The following is a 14,293-nucleotide window of genomic DNA, read 5'->3' as shown; positions in this document are numbered from 1 at the left end:
CGCCGTTTTTCCGTCGCTCCATATATGAACATTCAATATACTTTTTTTGGTTTGCTGATTTCGGTTGTATGTTTTGCTTGTTACTTTCCAAATAGTTAGATTTTGTCCCTTCTCTTATGTACATTCACATCGACATTCATTCAACGATTGAATAAAATTGCGTCTAATTACGGGGCAAACCTTTTGCCGCAGGAATACGACTGGCACAGAGAGAGCGAGAGAACGAGATCGGAAAAATTCGATGGCTTTCGGTAGCTAAATCGTAGTTTGTTGTTAACTGAATAAATGCCCGCAAATGTGGTGCTAATTGTTCTACTATTTCTGCGGCCAAACCAATTGAAGGAAGCTACTACGGCCCAACTGGGTTCGGAAACGTGTCCGGCTCTCTAGGAAGTGGTGATCAGTTCGCCTTCGATTGGCGGCATTCGAAACCTTTTAGTACGCGGTTGATGATGACGGTAATGGATTGATAATGATGATGTTGGCAGAGCGTTACAAGCTATCAGTTTTAAAAATTCCTCGCATCAATTGGCAAACTAAAACGTGTTTCTCGTTTTCTAATCTCTCCTCACCATTCGATCGGCTAGTTCTAGATTTGGCATCTCCGCATTATGCGCTGTGCGTTAGGATATCGTACACTCGGCGGCTCGGCGCCGTTCCGTTTTCCTGTTTTGACTTTCTTATTTCTGCTCAACCGTGATAAATATATATTTGTTTCGTATATGTATACTATATGTATATGTATATATATTCATTTATGTATATTTGTATAAGTATAAGTATATTTATGTGTATGTATGTACATAATGATAATAAATATTGTTTTAATAATAATATTCAACAGCCATTGAGAAAGTGTATTTGTTTTTGTTTTTTTCCTCCAGTTTTTCTTATCAGTGTTTTCTTTTCTTCTTCACCGTTTCCCAGGTTTTCCAGGTTGCCTCCAGTGCAATTGCACCATGCTGAGTACCGTGCTATGGCTTTGGGTTGTCCATTCCTGTTTTTCAGCGTGCACCCGGAACTAGGAACACTCTTCCGGGCAGAGCTACCCTGGTGGTCGGAACGCGAAGGGGGGGCATAGAACACGAAAGGCATTCGAGGCAACAGCAACTAGTTAGAGTTGGCAAACAGTGCGCACAAAAACAACACCGGCTCGGGGTGACATCGCGATTGGGTTCGGTCTTCGGCCGCCACGGAATGGCTTGGTAACAGAACGGTAGGTCCAACAAGCGGCCATAGGGTAACAGGACAACGATGTACAGCTATTATAACACAACAAATACGGTAAAACCGACTCGCTAGTAGACTGGGAGCTGAGGCTATACTGGGGCGCGTTTCGTTTCGAAACGATTTTCTCTGATTAGCGGTGTATCGGGGAGTTCCTTTTCTTGCTAAACTGTCCTAATCGGTAATCGGAATACAACACCAGGTAACAGTGACTTTTTCCTAATCGATTCCGCTCCTAACCGCCTTCGTAGGGCGCACCGTCAGGCGGAACTTTCATGTGGTTCTTCTAAACGGTCTAGACACACATACACACATACATACATCGGTGTCATACACACACACAGACAGACAGACAGTACACGCACACAAACGGTAGACGCGTGCCGGGACAAAGCGAATCACGTGGAAAGCTCCACGGCCAGCCTCCGGCAAGGGCATCCTTTTGGGGAGAAGCGCGTGACATCGAGAAACGCCCAAGTATCCGGATCCGGATCCGAGCTCTCTGGTTAGTCGATGTGATCGGTTGGGGTCAGTCCGTTTCGAAGTGTGACGATGGGCAGGGGTTGGATTCTCAGCTGTGCTCGTCGTCCTACAGCTGATCCTCGTCCTATAAACCGCAGTCGAAGCTCTCGCCCCACTCGCTGTAGCGCGAGTCCTGCTTCTGTAGCCGCTGCTGGCACGCCTCTAGGTAGCTCTCCTGGATGCGGTACATGCCGCTGTTCGCCTGGTACATTAGCGTCTCGAGTATGCGCTCGTTTTTGATCGCCTTCGACGGGAGCACGATCTTGATCAGCTCCTGCGGCGATATGCGGTGCAGCTTCAGATCGCGAGCGAGCCGTTCCATGATACACCGGAACTCGACCTTGGCATCGGTTTTGGCTGACGCTTTCGCTTTCACCTGGAGAGCAGATAAAATGGGTCGTTTAGCGAAACCATGCCATTAAAACCGGCAGACTCCTGTGCGCTTACCTTGTACTTGGCCCAAGCGAGCATCGCTTCGAACTTGCGCACTTCCGGTATCTCCAGATTGCGGCACATGATCATCTGCACCATGCTTTCGCTCAGCGTGAGAAAATCGGCGTTCTGGAACAGGGCGTAGGCGCGCGTCTCGACGAACGCTAGTATCATATTGACCAGCTCCGAAGCGGACGTGTAGCGCCAGTAGTAGTTCTCGAGCGCGGTCAGCATTGTGCAGACAACGTCGATGCGCAGAAACTGTTTCGCGTGGTGGAAGCAAGCTTGTAGCAACTCCGGCAAATCGTAGTGCTCGGCAGCGCAGATCAGTCCTGTGCGGAGCGAAAAGGGGAGCGTGTGAAGAATAAGAATTCGAATTTGGCCGTAGGATAGCTTACCGGGAATCGAAGTGCACGTCAGCGGGCAGCTACCGGTGTGCAGGTAGTCTAGCAGCACCCGGAACGTGTCGGGATCAAACTCGATGATGGTGAACTCGGTCTGGGCCAGCTTGGCCCGGTCAACCTTCTGCGCATCGGCACACACCGACAGCCTCGGAACGGCCAGCTGGCCGGCATTCGCTTTGCTTTTCGAGCTCGTTTCCTTGCCGTCTTTATCTGCAAAAACGAGGTCAGAGGAATCAAAATGGCGGAACCGAAATCGAGACGGCGCTGGGGTGGGCCACTTACCTGAGCAGTCCTGTGAGGAGGCCCACTTCTTCTTGTCTTCCGCGTTCAGCTGGGACTGCTGTTTGCGTATCGAGCGGCCCCAGCCGGCGGTGATGGTGCCGAGCCGCGAGAAGGCCCGCTTCACCATCGGCGACGAGGGCACGCTCTTGGGACGGGGCGACTCAATGTCCGGCACTTGGAGAAAGTTGCTACTCTTCGGTCGCTGGTTCTGCGGTGACAGCAGCGTCGGGGCGGGCCGAGCCAACAGTTCAGCCACCGGAACCTGCGGCGACCCGAAACCGGTTTGAATGCCGTACAGCATTTCCTGCAAAACCCGGGAAGAAGGAACCGGGAGTAAGTTGTACGTTCCGTAGTAGGCACCCGAAAAACAACGCAGCGACTATTTACCTGAAAGACACGACTCCTGACGCCCAGTATCGCGCGGACCCCGATGAAGCGGGCCCGGTGCTTCGACTGGCCGACCAGAAAGACGACATCGAAGAGCTGTGCGTTCTGAAGACACGATGGTTCGCAGTTTAAAAATACTCTTGTAAAATCTTTCGCTAATTGATCATAGTCCTCGAACTGATCTCGAACGGAGTCTAGTAACGGTGACGAAGGCCTCATGTGTCCTGCGGGTAGTGAAAGAGCGGGCGCGGGTCGCGCATTGTGCAGCAGTGATGCGTATTAGTGATCGATGTTGGGTCGAAACACACACCAACACACGTATACAACGGCTAAATGGGGCAATGCGGGGTAGATGAGGGTTTTCGGGGAGTTCGGGTCTGATGACACTCTAGGGACTCTACTTGGAACTCTACTCAGGGGACAAAACGGCGGGAGTCGTTTGGACAAGCAAAGGTGGAATGGTTTCTAGTACTACGCAAAACTATTATTATGATTAATAGCAAAATCAAAACCTTCTCGGTAAGAAGGAATCCACAACAGGAAGCCAAAAGTCTGAGAGGCACTCAAAGGGCATCTAGAGCATTTCATGGGACAAAAACAAACCGGAGAAAAGAGAGAACAAAACAGCCAAGAAAGAGAGAAAAACACAATGCAACAAAAACAATCGGAACAAACACAAAAAGCAAGGCGGAAGTGGGAGAGAAGCGAGATAGTAGCGATTGCAAGCGCTCGAAAAGATCGTAAAGCGGCGCATTCCGTTTGCGGCAACAGAGACGGCACAGTGAGCGATAGGGGGAAGCAATAGAGCGAGCATAAAGCCCCACATGTAAATACACACAGAGACACAGACAGAGAGAGAGAGCACATGGAGGGTAGTGAAGTCGACTTCTTTGGAAAGCGACAAACAGTTGGTGATTAGCTTTGAAGCGACCGTACGCAGGAAAAAGTGGAAACCAAGGCGAAAGCGGAGGAGCACAGGGCGCAGGAGACGACAGTCAACTGTATACTGGCACCGGGTGGGTTTTGTTTGTTGTTGGTCCGGGGGCCTAATGCTGGCGGAAAACTTTATTCGCAGGACTTTTCCGCAAGACACTGGCAAAGGGTAGAGGGTTCCTCCGGCACGGCTACCAGTGGCAACCCGCGGGTGGGGAATTAAAAATGAACAGAACGTGCCGTGAGCGACGCACAGATGGTTGGCCGTTAAAGGGTTTCTATTGTTTGTCGATAAAAACAATTTCGCCGTTTGCCCGCCATTGGGAAGCCACTGCCAATGGATGTCATAATTTGGATGTATATTTTGAGCCACCCATTGGTGGGGCTATTTCTGGGACACGGGCAACGTCCGGTTGGCTGTAACGTTCGATTGAATGCCACCGGACGTTCCGAGGGTTAGTTAGTATTTATTCGGGCTACATGCCGTCTTGTAGAACACATTTTAAGTTCAATATTTTCCTCCCAAAAAGGGCATGCAGAAGATTGCGAAAAGCCAAAGAAAAATAATCAGTTTTTGCTTAGTGATCTGATCAGTGAGTGAGTTCGATGATGTGTCTTGTCAAGCTTTCTCATCTCATTCTCACCAGTGTCAAATGAATTATGGCAAAGGTCACTAGGATTGGCTTGTTTAAACTGCTCAGCTTTCTGTCAAATGCCTGCAAAAACTTGTTTGCAAAACAATTGCTGGAAATGCTCGATATTACCCGCTCAGTAACGGGCTAAAACCACAGTAAAGCTTCTCGCAAGCCATCCATCTCGAAGATAATGCCTCCGTAACTCCCTGAAGCGCCCAGTTTGCTGGCCGAAATCAGGGCACGTTTAATTTGTTCTTCCAATTAATTGGTCCGCCACCAACCAGCTGGGAGTTTCGGAGAAGGGATCAAATATTTAAACCATCTTCTTCTGCTGATTGGTTAAAAATCAAGCCCCGGTTTATGCTTCGTCGTGCTCGCGTCCTCTCCTACCATGGACCGCTTGAAGGAGCGCTACCCGTGGTACGTGGCTCCCTCATCGTCGTCGTCGTTGACGTTAAATTGTTGGCTCGTAAAGCTCGTAAACGAAATGCACATTTTCGGTGGCGCGCGCCCTTCCCGGTGCTGGTGTCCTGAAGCGCTCTCCCCAAGAAAGCGTATCGTCGATAATGGGGGCGCGCACATCAAACGATACGATATCTTTTTAGGTTAAATTCCGCGCCTCGAAAGGGGAGTGCCGTGCTGTGCCGGCGGACCGGCGGGCCATTGTGTGAGGGAGTGTCGGAATGTGTCGATAAAATTTTACGCTTCCGGAAAAATGGCCGTTCCTTTATCTCTCCGTTTGTTCAGCCCAGCCCCTGCCCAGGGTGGAGACACACGTCACCGTGTGGTTACGTGTGTGTTCACTTATTTTAAGCCACACTGGGCCGAACCGGAAGTGGCATCCGTGCCAAAAATCGTCGACTGTTTATATCAATTTGCCTCGTGTGTCGTGTTTCTCCGCCGGAGGCTTTAAGTGCTTCGATCCACGCTAAAGACTTTTCGGTACGGCCGGGGACTGCCACCGGAGCTGCTGAATAATTGAAAGCAACGCCTTTCGTTGCTCTCTTCATGTGGCGGTGGGGGGCAAGGAGATTTAAGCCACCATCGCACCCGCTGCCCGGCCTTCGTGTCGGCCCGAGTTGGTGTTGTTTTATAGGTTCGCGAAATCTCCTTCGACAGCCTCTGACCGGAGCATCAGTGCCGATAATTTGATCAACACACACGCGAGCGCTCCGATGGTCAGCTCGGTCCGTGGCACGGCCGGCGATGGATGGAGGGGCACAATTTTATCTCGGACTTTATCAAATTAGAGTGCGGTGGCCGCTGGCGGTGAGATAGGTCCTGATTGCTCCGCCAGTGTGTTTCCTGTGCCGTCGAACGACATCGTTGAGCACCTCGTTATCGGTGGCGACACTGGCCCCTGACTCCGGCAACAACATGTTGTGACCACCTTCGGCACTGACCACACCACAGCCGGACACGGAACGAAAGGCGAAGCTAATGATAAATTTTAATAAATATTTAATCTCCATTAGAGATGCCGCCGTCGTCGTCGTGGTGGTGGCCGTGTGGTCGTTGCCACCAGACTCGTTGGCTCGTTTGCTGTTTTCCCCTTTGCTGGCTTCCGGCATCCGAGATTGACCGGGGAGGGGGGGCCCGGGAGGCCACTTCCGGGTCCGCTCGAAAATCGTGCCGAACGTCCCGTGAGCTGAGTAGCTTACGAGATCCGAACCCGAAACCCCAACGCCACGCCGGCAGGCGGGATCCTAGCAACCTGAGGCTAAATAAATAAAATGAAATGAGATAAAATGAAATAAAATAAAATAAAACTCATCCGTGACGGGGTTGGGGGCTGTTAGTGCTCCGTTCACCACCGCTCCGGATCTGGGTGGAAACTCACAACCCGGCAAAGGATACGCCGCCTGCACAACGCGCACTCTGCAGGCAACTCGGGTGGAAGTTAAGCGAAACCGACTCGGACTCCGACTTGGCCATCGGGTTGGTTTCGGAAGTATGAAAAATAAAACGATCTGCCGGCGCTGGCGAGTCCCGTTCCAGGCCACTCGCCGCCGCCGTCGGATGATGTGCACGGTTTTATGTTGTTGCCCGTTTCCGCTGATGGGCGAAAAATCATTTCCACTTTCCGTGCAACGCCGCCGAAGAAAGTTTCCGGCACGCGAGATGAACATTCTGGGCGGGCGGCCGGCTGGCCAAAGATTTGCCGCCTGTTCTGCAAACGGAACGGCTCCGGGCCAAACAAAAGCGTGTTTGGCTCCGGGTCCTCGGGAACGCTTCGAAGTTGCATGAGGGCGAAACACCTGACCTGACCGTAATGGTCCAACTTTGGTCCATTACGCCATTCGTCGGCGTCGAAAGAAACACTGATGCATTTAAATAAATTAGTAAACTAACCGTGGAGTGGAGTGGACCAGACGTGAAGGACTCCGTCTCCTCCACCAGCACACTGATGGACGGAAAAACCCGTGGTCGGCTGGCCGGCCTTCGGTATTGGATTGCTTCATTCGTTAAAGTGTTCTACAACTGAACGATTCGTGTCGAGATTTCGAAATGATTTTTTGAAGATCCAACGACACGTTTCCAGTCCGCTTCGGACCAGAGAAAACTCCGCAAATATTCAGCACATAAATTTGCATTCGACTGTTCTGCAGTAAATTGTTTAAACAAGTTCGTATCATCAGTGAACTTCAACAAAATGATTGGTTTTATACAACCAGTTCTGTAGTTCGATTTTACTGTTTTATCGCCATCGAAATGGTGGCAAATTTGGAAGAAAGCAGAACCACTTTTGTCCATCACTGTTCGCCACTCGTAGAAAGATTATAGTTGTCCGGCCGTAACGCACCGCAAGGTCGGAATCGAAAAAAGGGGAAGCTCGAAAGAAAAGGGGCCGGCTTGAGAAAATGGCGGACTGTGGTGTGCGGTTTACCACCATATGGGACAATGGTCGGAGTTCCCGGGGTTTACCGTTTCGGGTTTTCGGCGCGCCAGCAATTCGGCGATACGTTCAGCGGGTTCCGGTTTCCTTCGTTAAGCCCCGAAAGGCACCGTAAAGGCATTAGGCGCCGGGGGGCCCCGGGAGCAAAGGCTTGGGGCGCACCATTACGACACTAATGCAAATGGGCAGGCGCGTGTGTGGGTATGGTTTTAGTTTCTTTTCCGGTTTTCCGCCGGGTTCGTGGTGGAAGGAAGCAGAAAAATCTCTGCAGCGCAGCATCCCCAGTCATTACACCGTCATTGAGATAAGTGAAGTGTGGGAAGTCACTTCTCTGCACTTTCTTGCCATAAAAGGGGATGCCAAACGGTGGAAACACCCTCCGCCCACCCTCACACTCCCGCCAGGGACTGCGGATGCCGTGTGGGTGTGTTTCATTTTCATAAAATTAAAATTAAAGCACGTGGATGTTCACGTTTTCCGCGCTGCTGCAGGTGCGGCGCACACATTCGGACGGGCGTTGAAAACGAAGAAACAAAAAAGGCGCACGAATGGCCTCCGCTCTGCAATGTAAATTGGAAGTGGTGCGGCGAGCGAGGCCAGAACTTCTTATCCCAATCGGCACGTGTAGTTCTGCTGCTGAGGAGGGTCAGCAAAAAAATGGCACGTCAACCGGCGCGCGCGCTGAGAGCTTGCGGTGCACCTTCCGTTACGCAAATAGTATGCCGGCATCTAAAAAACAAAAAATGAGGAAACTTTGCACCAACCGGAAAACTCTGTGTGCCGGTTGTGTGTGGCGGCCCCATTTCCGGAAAACCTGGAACGAAACCAACCGCTCCTGGTGGCATCCGCTGTGTAAGGTGATATTGAAATTTGATTTTACCATTTGCTGTGCAGGGTTAGTTTTTGCCCCGTGGATGCCGCAAGTTTGTTTTGATTTATTTGTCCTCGCACATACACCGGCGGCTGCTCCCCGGGGCGGCCGCTGGGTGGCGTGCGTCGGTGGCCATATTGTTATTTCTTTTGCGCTCTGCAGACCCTGGGCCGGAGTGTAAAAAATATATTCAAATAACGCTTGAAACGTGAGATAAAGCCGAGTGGGCTTGGAAGGCAAAGCAGCCTGGCTGGTGCAGAATGGCGGCACAGGCGAACAGCTCCCGTAAGCTGATACTTTTCGCCCGACTTTTCTGCATCGAAACCGACACACCGAAGCCTACTTCGGCCGCTCAAGGGAACACGTCAGCAACGACTGTTGGGGCTACGACGAACGCCTGCAGGCGGCGAAATCAATACGGTGAACCACCCGGCACGAAGCAACTCGGAAATGGAAGCTGGTCCGGTTCGGTCCGGTCCGGTCCGCCAAACAAAAACCGCCACCTTAAAATACTGGCAACGAACAAAAAAAAAGAAACGGTCGGCAACAAATTGCAAGTGACAATGGGAGAAAAGCAGCTGGCGTGGTGTTCGCGTAACACAATACCACCACCACAATAGGGGCTCGCGAAAGTGGTTAAAGCAAGCGGCGACAGTGAATGGCGCGCCCGACCGCCTTGACACTCGGATGTCCCTTCCCAAAGCGCAACGGACACCGGGAAGGACGATAAGAAGGACGCGAAGGCATGCTTTAAGAGCGAACAAACTAGCGGGCCATCGTGGCCCTGCTTTTTTGTGATCTTTAAAACTATCTTCAAGTGCACCGTGCGCGGTGATGCACTATGGGGAAAGGGCGGTCATAAACTAACCTAAAAGAGGGAGGATTTTAGTTATATTCACCAAAAATAGATAAGTGAGCTATGAGTGATTCGAAATTTTAAACCTTCCAAACTGCATCTATCAAAGTCGATGCAACGCGGGTTACATACATTCAGGCGCTTTATGGAGTGCGTGTCAAAGTACCCACAGCGTAAACGACTCCAAAAACTGAGCTCTCGCGCGTCCGTTTTGTGTTTCTGGCAACTATAAAATGGCTTCCTGAAGGGCCACAAAAGCCGCTGATTGGAAGTGTGCTGTGGAACGCAATGGACCGTACGAAAGCGACCCTTTTACCGGGGCGATAAGTAGAAAACAATGGGAAATGGGCAAAGGGCTGGAAAAAAGCTCCCCCCCGGTTCAGTTCAAGACCTCACACACGAGCTGGCCGCCGCCACCGGTGAAGACAACGGCCACAAGACACGGCACAGCAGACAGAGCCAGCAGGCCAGCAAACAATAGGCACACCAGACGGGGCTGTCACTGCTCTGCATTTGGGAAGCAATGGTGGTGGAAGTTGAGAAATGTCCGAAAAGGGGAAGATAGTAGTTTGGCACGGCGTATTCGCGAGCTCGCACAAACCGGAAGCTGGCCGGGCGGGCAGGCAGCGCGAAACGGAAGCGAGGGAGTTGGCGAACAATCCATTCACGGTGCGCCCATTGCTTCGCGCCAGCGAAAACTGTCATGCCGCGTGTCCTGCCGCGTGCCCGGTACAAACACACGCCCGCACACACATTCGGCACAGTTACTTGTCTCCTTTTTGTGGAGCGAAAAGATATCGAGTTACGGTGGCTCCCGGGTGACCCGGGAGGAACCCTTTTCCCGGAACCCCCTTGAGGGAAACTGGAGACCTGAGCTTTGCTTACAGCTCCACGCACACCACAGCTCGAGCGAGCACACAAACACACACAAGGGGCGTGGGTGGCGTGTGTGTGATATCATCAGGGGCTTTTCGTGAAGCGTGTGAGCGAGCCGAGACTTTGTTTACATTACTAATGGTTCGACAGGATCCACGGGGCGGGTTGGTTTGGGAGCGACGAAGCCCACGGCCTGCACGGCCCTCCCGGCCCACTTCAACCAGGACCGGCGACGATCGAGCGAAGGGTAGCTTCACAGTTTTATGTTTCACTTAGCAGGAGCTTAATAATTTTCCTAATTTAATTGCCCCGTAAAGTCCCGGCCCGGTCCGTGAGCTGGCGAAGGGGTGGCTCTTGTTACATCACCCGCCGCGCGGGACTAAAGGATACTTTACGCCCGATTCGTTCCTGGCCCCTTTTTGTTGAAGTGTTGCCGCCAGCACCCCGCGGCCAGCTTGCCGCGTGAAGGTGTCGTCCTGAAAGTGAGATAAAAGTTCCGTTCCGTCGGGTGGTGGTCGGGACGTCTAATGGAAATCGAATCATCCCCCGTGTCTTCCGCCAGGCAACAATGACACTACAATGAGAAGGGTTCACACGCCCGCACGCCCGGGGCCGGGTTGCAGCGAACCGATTGGCATGTTTCGAGTGGTCGTCAACGATCGTTGAACGCGAGGGGTGTCACTTCTGGGCCTTCGCCGGGAACTCCGCGCTAAGAGCGTGTCCATCGCGTAGACCAGCTGGGGGCGAAATGCTGGAGCGCAATGGACAAAGTTTCGACTACTTCAAGCATTCTTATTTCTCGCCGAACGACCGGTCGGGGGATACCGGTTCTCGGAACTTCTTTGCAGTGCATAACACTAGTACGGAGGGGCCAAGAAAGTTCGATACTAAAAGTAAAGCGAACACTAGATACAACATTCCAGCTGGCGTAGAGGGATACAGTTTCAATTTCAAGCTCATCGGTGACCTGGTAGAGCATTCACCCAAACTTAAAGCTTGCTGAGCTTCTGATCGGCGATGGCCGGCACCGGAACGATACATTATCTTGGATAACTGTCTACGACTACGTTTTAACGTTTTAACTACCGATATACAGGGTGAGGTGAAAAAACTGCAACCAACTTCAGACTGCTGTCATTTCTAAACCTCTCGTTCGACAGCTGTATTCTGTTCGATTTATTCCAGTAACAGCTCATTATACACACGTACAAAAGTATTTTGGTGGGAATTTTTTAGAAAAAAAAAGTTATTCGTGATGGAATTCAAGCGACTTGATCGAAATCCGTGTCGCAGTGGCAGAAAAATGACTCGTGAGCTGGACGTATTGCAATATGCCATTCGGCAAATATTGAAAAATGAGCTGGACTAAAGTCCAAAAAGTGCAAAATCTTACCGATGTACAAAACAAAATTAGACTCGAAAGAGCCAAAGACTTGCTTCGCTTGGCCGAAAGTGGTGAACTGCCGAATTTGGTTTTCTCCGATGAGAAACCATTCGTTATCCAGCAGTTTGTTAACAAACAAAATGATCTTGTTTAATTGCCAGAGAGGTTAACTGAAAATTTACACCTTCGGTTGGCCACCAGAACTTAAGCGCCATGGTCCCCGCTGTGGACCTGGTCCGTGATTCCTCGCTTCATTTCCACCGCACAATGGCCACCAAAATCTCCGGATGCCTATCCGCTGGACAATTGTGCCGGGGGTATTTTGGAAAGCAAGGTTCGAACTAAAAAATACCAATCCAAAAATTTAAAATACCAATCCAAAAAATTTAAACAAAAATGAAAACAATTTGGCGTTTTACTTTGTTGCAGTTTTTTTCTCATCTCACCCTGTAGTGGTTCCAAACGACAGGACAGGGCACATTTGGTTACCAAGGCCAGAGGTGGCCATTTGCGGGATATCCTTTTTAAGAAGTTATTGCAGAAACCCCTGGACCAAAGTAAACGATTTTTGCAATGAATAATGATCAGGTAACCAAACTCATCATCCGTACTTCAAACGGTCGCGGTGAAGCACTTCAGCTGTTCAAGTAACAAATTCCGTGGAAACACCGTCTTATATCGACGGCGTTAATTAAACTAAAGTTTGGATCGCGACCAGCTGGTGAAGAAGAGCAGGCTCTGTGGTCGACCCCGTTCGTCGCGGACCGGCTCAGTAACACTGGAACGTAAGTAGGCCAATTCGGGTAACCAAAGCGTTAAATAATTTACCGAAACGAAAACAATTAATCAATGAGCGAGTGTGAGTGAGCGAGGCAGCGATTCGACGACGACGACGATGACAACACCGATGTGTGAGTTGTGTATGTGTGTGTATGTGTGTATGGTCGGTTGATGATCTCACGGGAGAAACACAGGGAAACACAGGTGAGAGTGCTTCCGGTGTGTGCGTGTTAGAGAGTGCTCGTGTGAGTGCGTGCCAGCGACAGCGACAGTGACAGCAAGATAGAGATAGAGAGAGATAGCTTTCAAGTACATACTATGCGGCACATAGAGTCGCATACAGCAACTAACTGTCACGCGTAACATGCAAGGATCCTCACCGATGGGTCTCCACGAACCCCGTCGGTACGGTTTGGGGATTTGTCCGGTTTCCGCGTGGTTGGCCAGATTGGCCACGATGTCCTCGAGCATCTGCGAGCGGGTGCGCTCCTGCATGCGGGCAAACTTGGGCGCCGAGTACGAGGCCCGCTCGCCGTTCACGATCTTCGTCAGCAGCCACTCTCTGTGATGGGTGGGTTAGCGAAGCCGACATTAGGTTCCCTTTCCGGCTGGGTGGTTGGTTGCTGGGCGATCTTGGGCACCGTGGGCATGCCTGCAATGTTAGCCACCAGCCACCGGGGTACTTACCGAAACATCGGTCCCTTCTCGAACACCGATTGCTCCCAGAGATACGGCTTGTAGGCTCCGACCTCGTCACGCGTTACTACGGACACCTCGTAACGCGTCGGTTTGCGCTTGATACGAGCCGAGACACGAACCTAAACGACGAAGCGAAGCAGAGTAGAATGAGTAAACGGTGCGTGTACACGGACGGCCGGACGGACGGACGCTGGGACGGAAGGCAACAATATTCGGGGCCGGGCTGTTGATGAACCGGACGTGCCCCAGATCGGACGGGCGGAGATAAATTTTGTGGCCAAAACAGATTTTCACCCTCCATCAAATCAACCTTCATGGCTCCCCGGGGAGCGGGCGGCCCGTGCGGTAGGTAGCGGTTCCGGTGACAGTCGTTTGTTGGTCCATAAATTGTCAAAAGAGGATACCGGGATCACAGCAGGGGGGGGCCCCCGGAGCCTGCCAACCACCACCAGCACCCACCAGCAACATGATCTGTATCGCCGTTGCGGTGGCTGGCAGGTCATTCTGTTGGGGTTTGCGGTGTGTGTGCAGGCGGAACCCACAATAAATGGCATCGTAGGTGGCCGGAAAAAAGAGACCTGGTCAAATTACGGAAGAAAGCCGGAGCCGGAGAGAGAGAAGAGAAAAAAAAAACAACACCCCACCGCAGGAAGGTAAACAACCCGGGCCACGGTGCGGTGCATAAAACGGTCCCAAATCGTTCCACTCTTTTGGCCATCATATTTATGGACCTCGGTCGGCCCCCGGGTCGGTGCCGGTTCCCGGGGAGGAAATGGGAATATTCCGTTGTCCACCCGTTGGACTCATTCGGGGCGGAGGAAGGGAGTGTGACACTCCCGTTTTGTGGGCCGGAAAATGAGGAATAAAAAATGAAATCCATTCCGCCCCAAGATTCCGGGCCGATAGTAGATTGTAGATCAAACGGGGCCTGATGGTGGTGGTCCCCGCCTCCGTTGGGGTCGGGATATTTATTTGCAAAGAAGTGGTCAGAGTCGAGCCCATCGGTGGACATTCATCATCACTCCGCGTCTTTCTTAGGCTTCGCTGCGACCCCCATGTTTGCCGATGTTTGATTAGCATAATTAACCCCGACGGTCCGCCGTCCGCCC

General features: G+C 51.5%; 1 protein-coding gene across 1 annotated transcript in view; it reads right to left on the bottom strand.

Moving 5' to 3' along the window:
• Positions 1-1,834: 1,834 nt before the first annotated feature.
• The window catches only part of LOC131209274 (uncharacterized), a 94,041-nt gene continuing 81,582 nt past the window's right edge, over positions 1,835-14,293 (bottom strand). Inside the window, exons 17-23 of the mRNA XM_058202301.1 lie at positions 13,173-13,303; positions 12,803-13,047; positions 3,255-3,478; positions 2,868-3,171; positions 2,580-2,795; positions 2,197-2,513; positions 1,835-2,125 (exon numbers count right to left, since the gene is read on the bottom strand). Of these exons, the coding sequence (XP_058058284.1) occupies positions 1,835-2,125; positions 2,197-2,513; positions 2,580-2,795; positions 2,868-3,171; positions 3,255-3,478; positions 12,803-13,047; positions 13,173-13,303 (1,728 nt within the window). The remainder of the gene's footprint in view (positions 2,126-2,196; positions 2,514-2,579; positions 2,796-2,867; positions 3,172-3,254; positions 3,479-12,802; positions 13,048-13,172; positions 13,304-14,293) is intronic.

This window comes from Anopheles bellator, chromosome 2 (assembly GCF_943735745.2).
Source record: "Anopheles bellator chromosome 2, idAnoBellAS_SP24_06.2, whole genome shotgun sequence".
NCBI classification, from domain to species: domain Eukaryota; kingdom Metazoa; phylum Arthropoda; class Insecta; order Diptera; family Culicidae; genus Anopheles; species Anopheles bellator.
The sequence above is the reverse complement of the archived record's forward strand: the minus strand, read 5'-3'. Positions and strand labels throughout refer to the sequence as shown.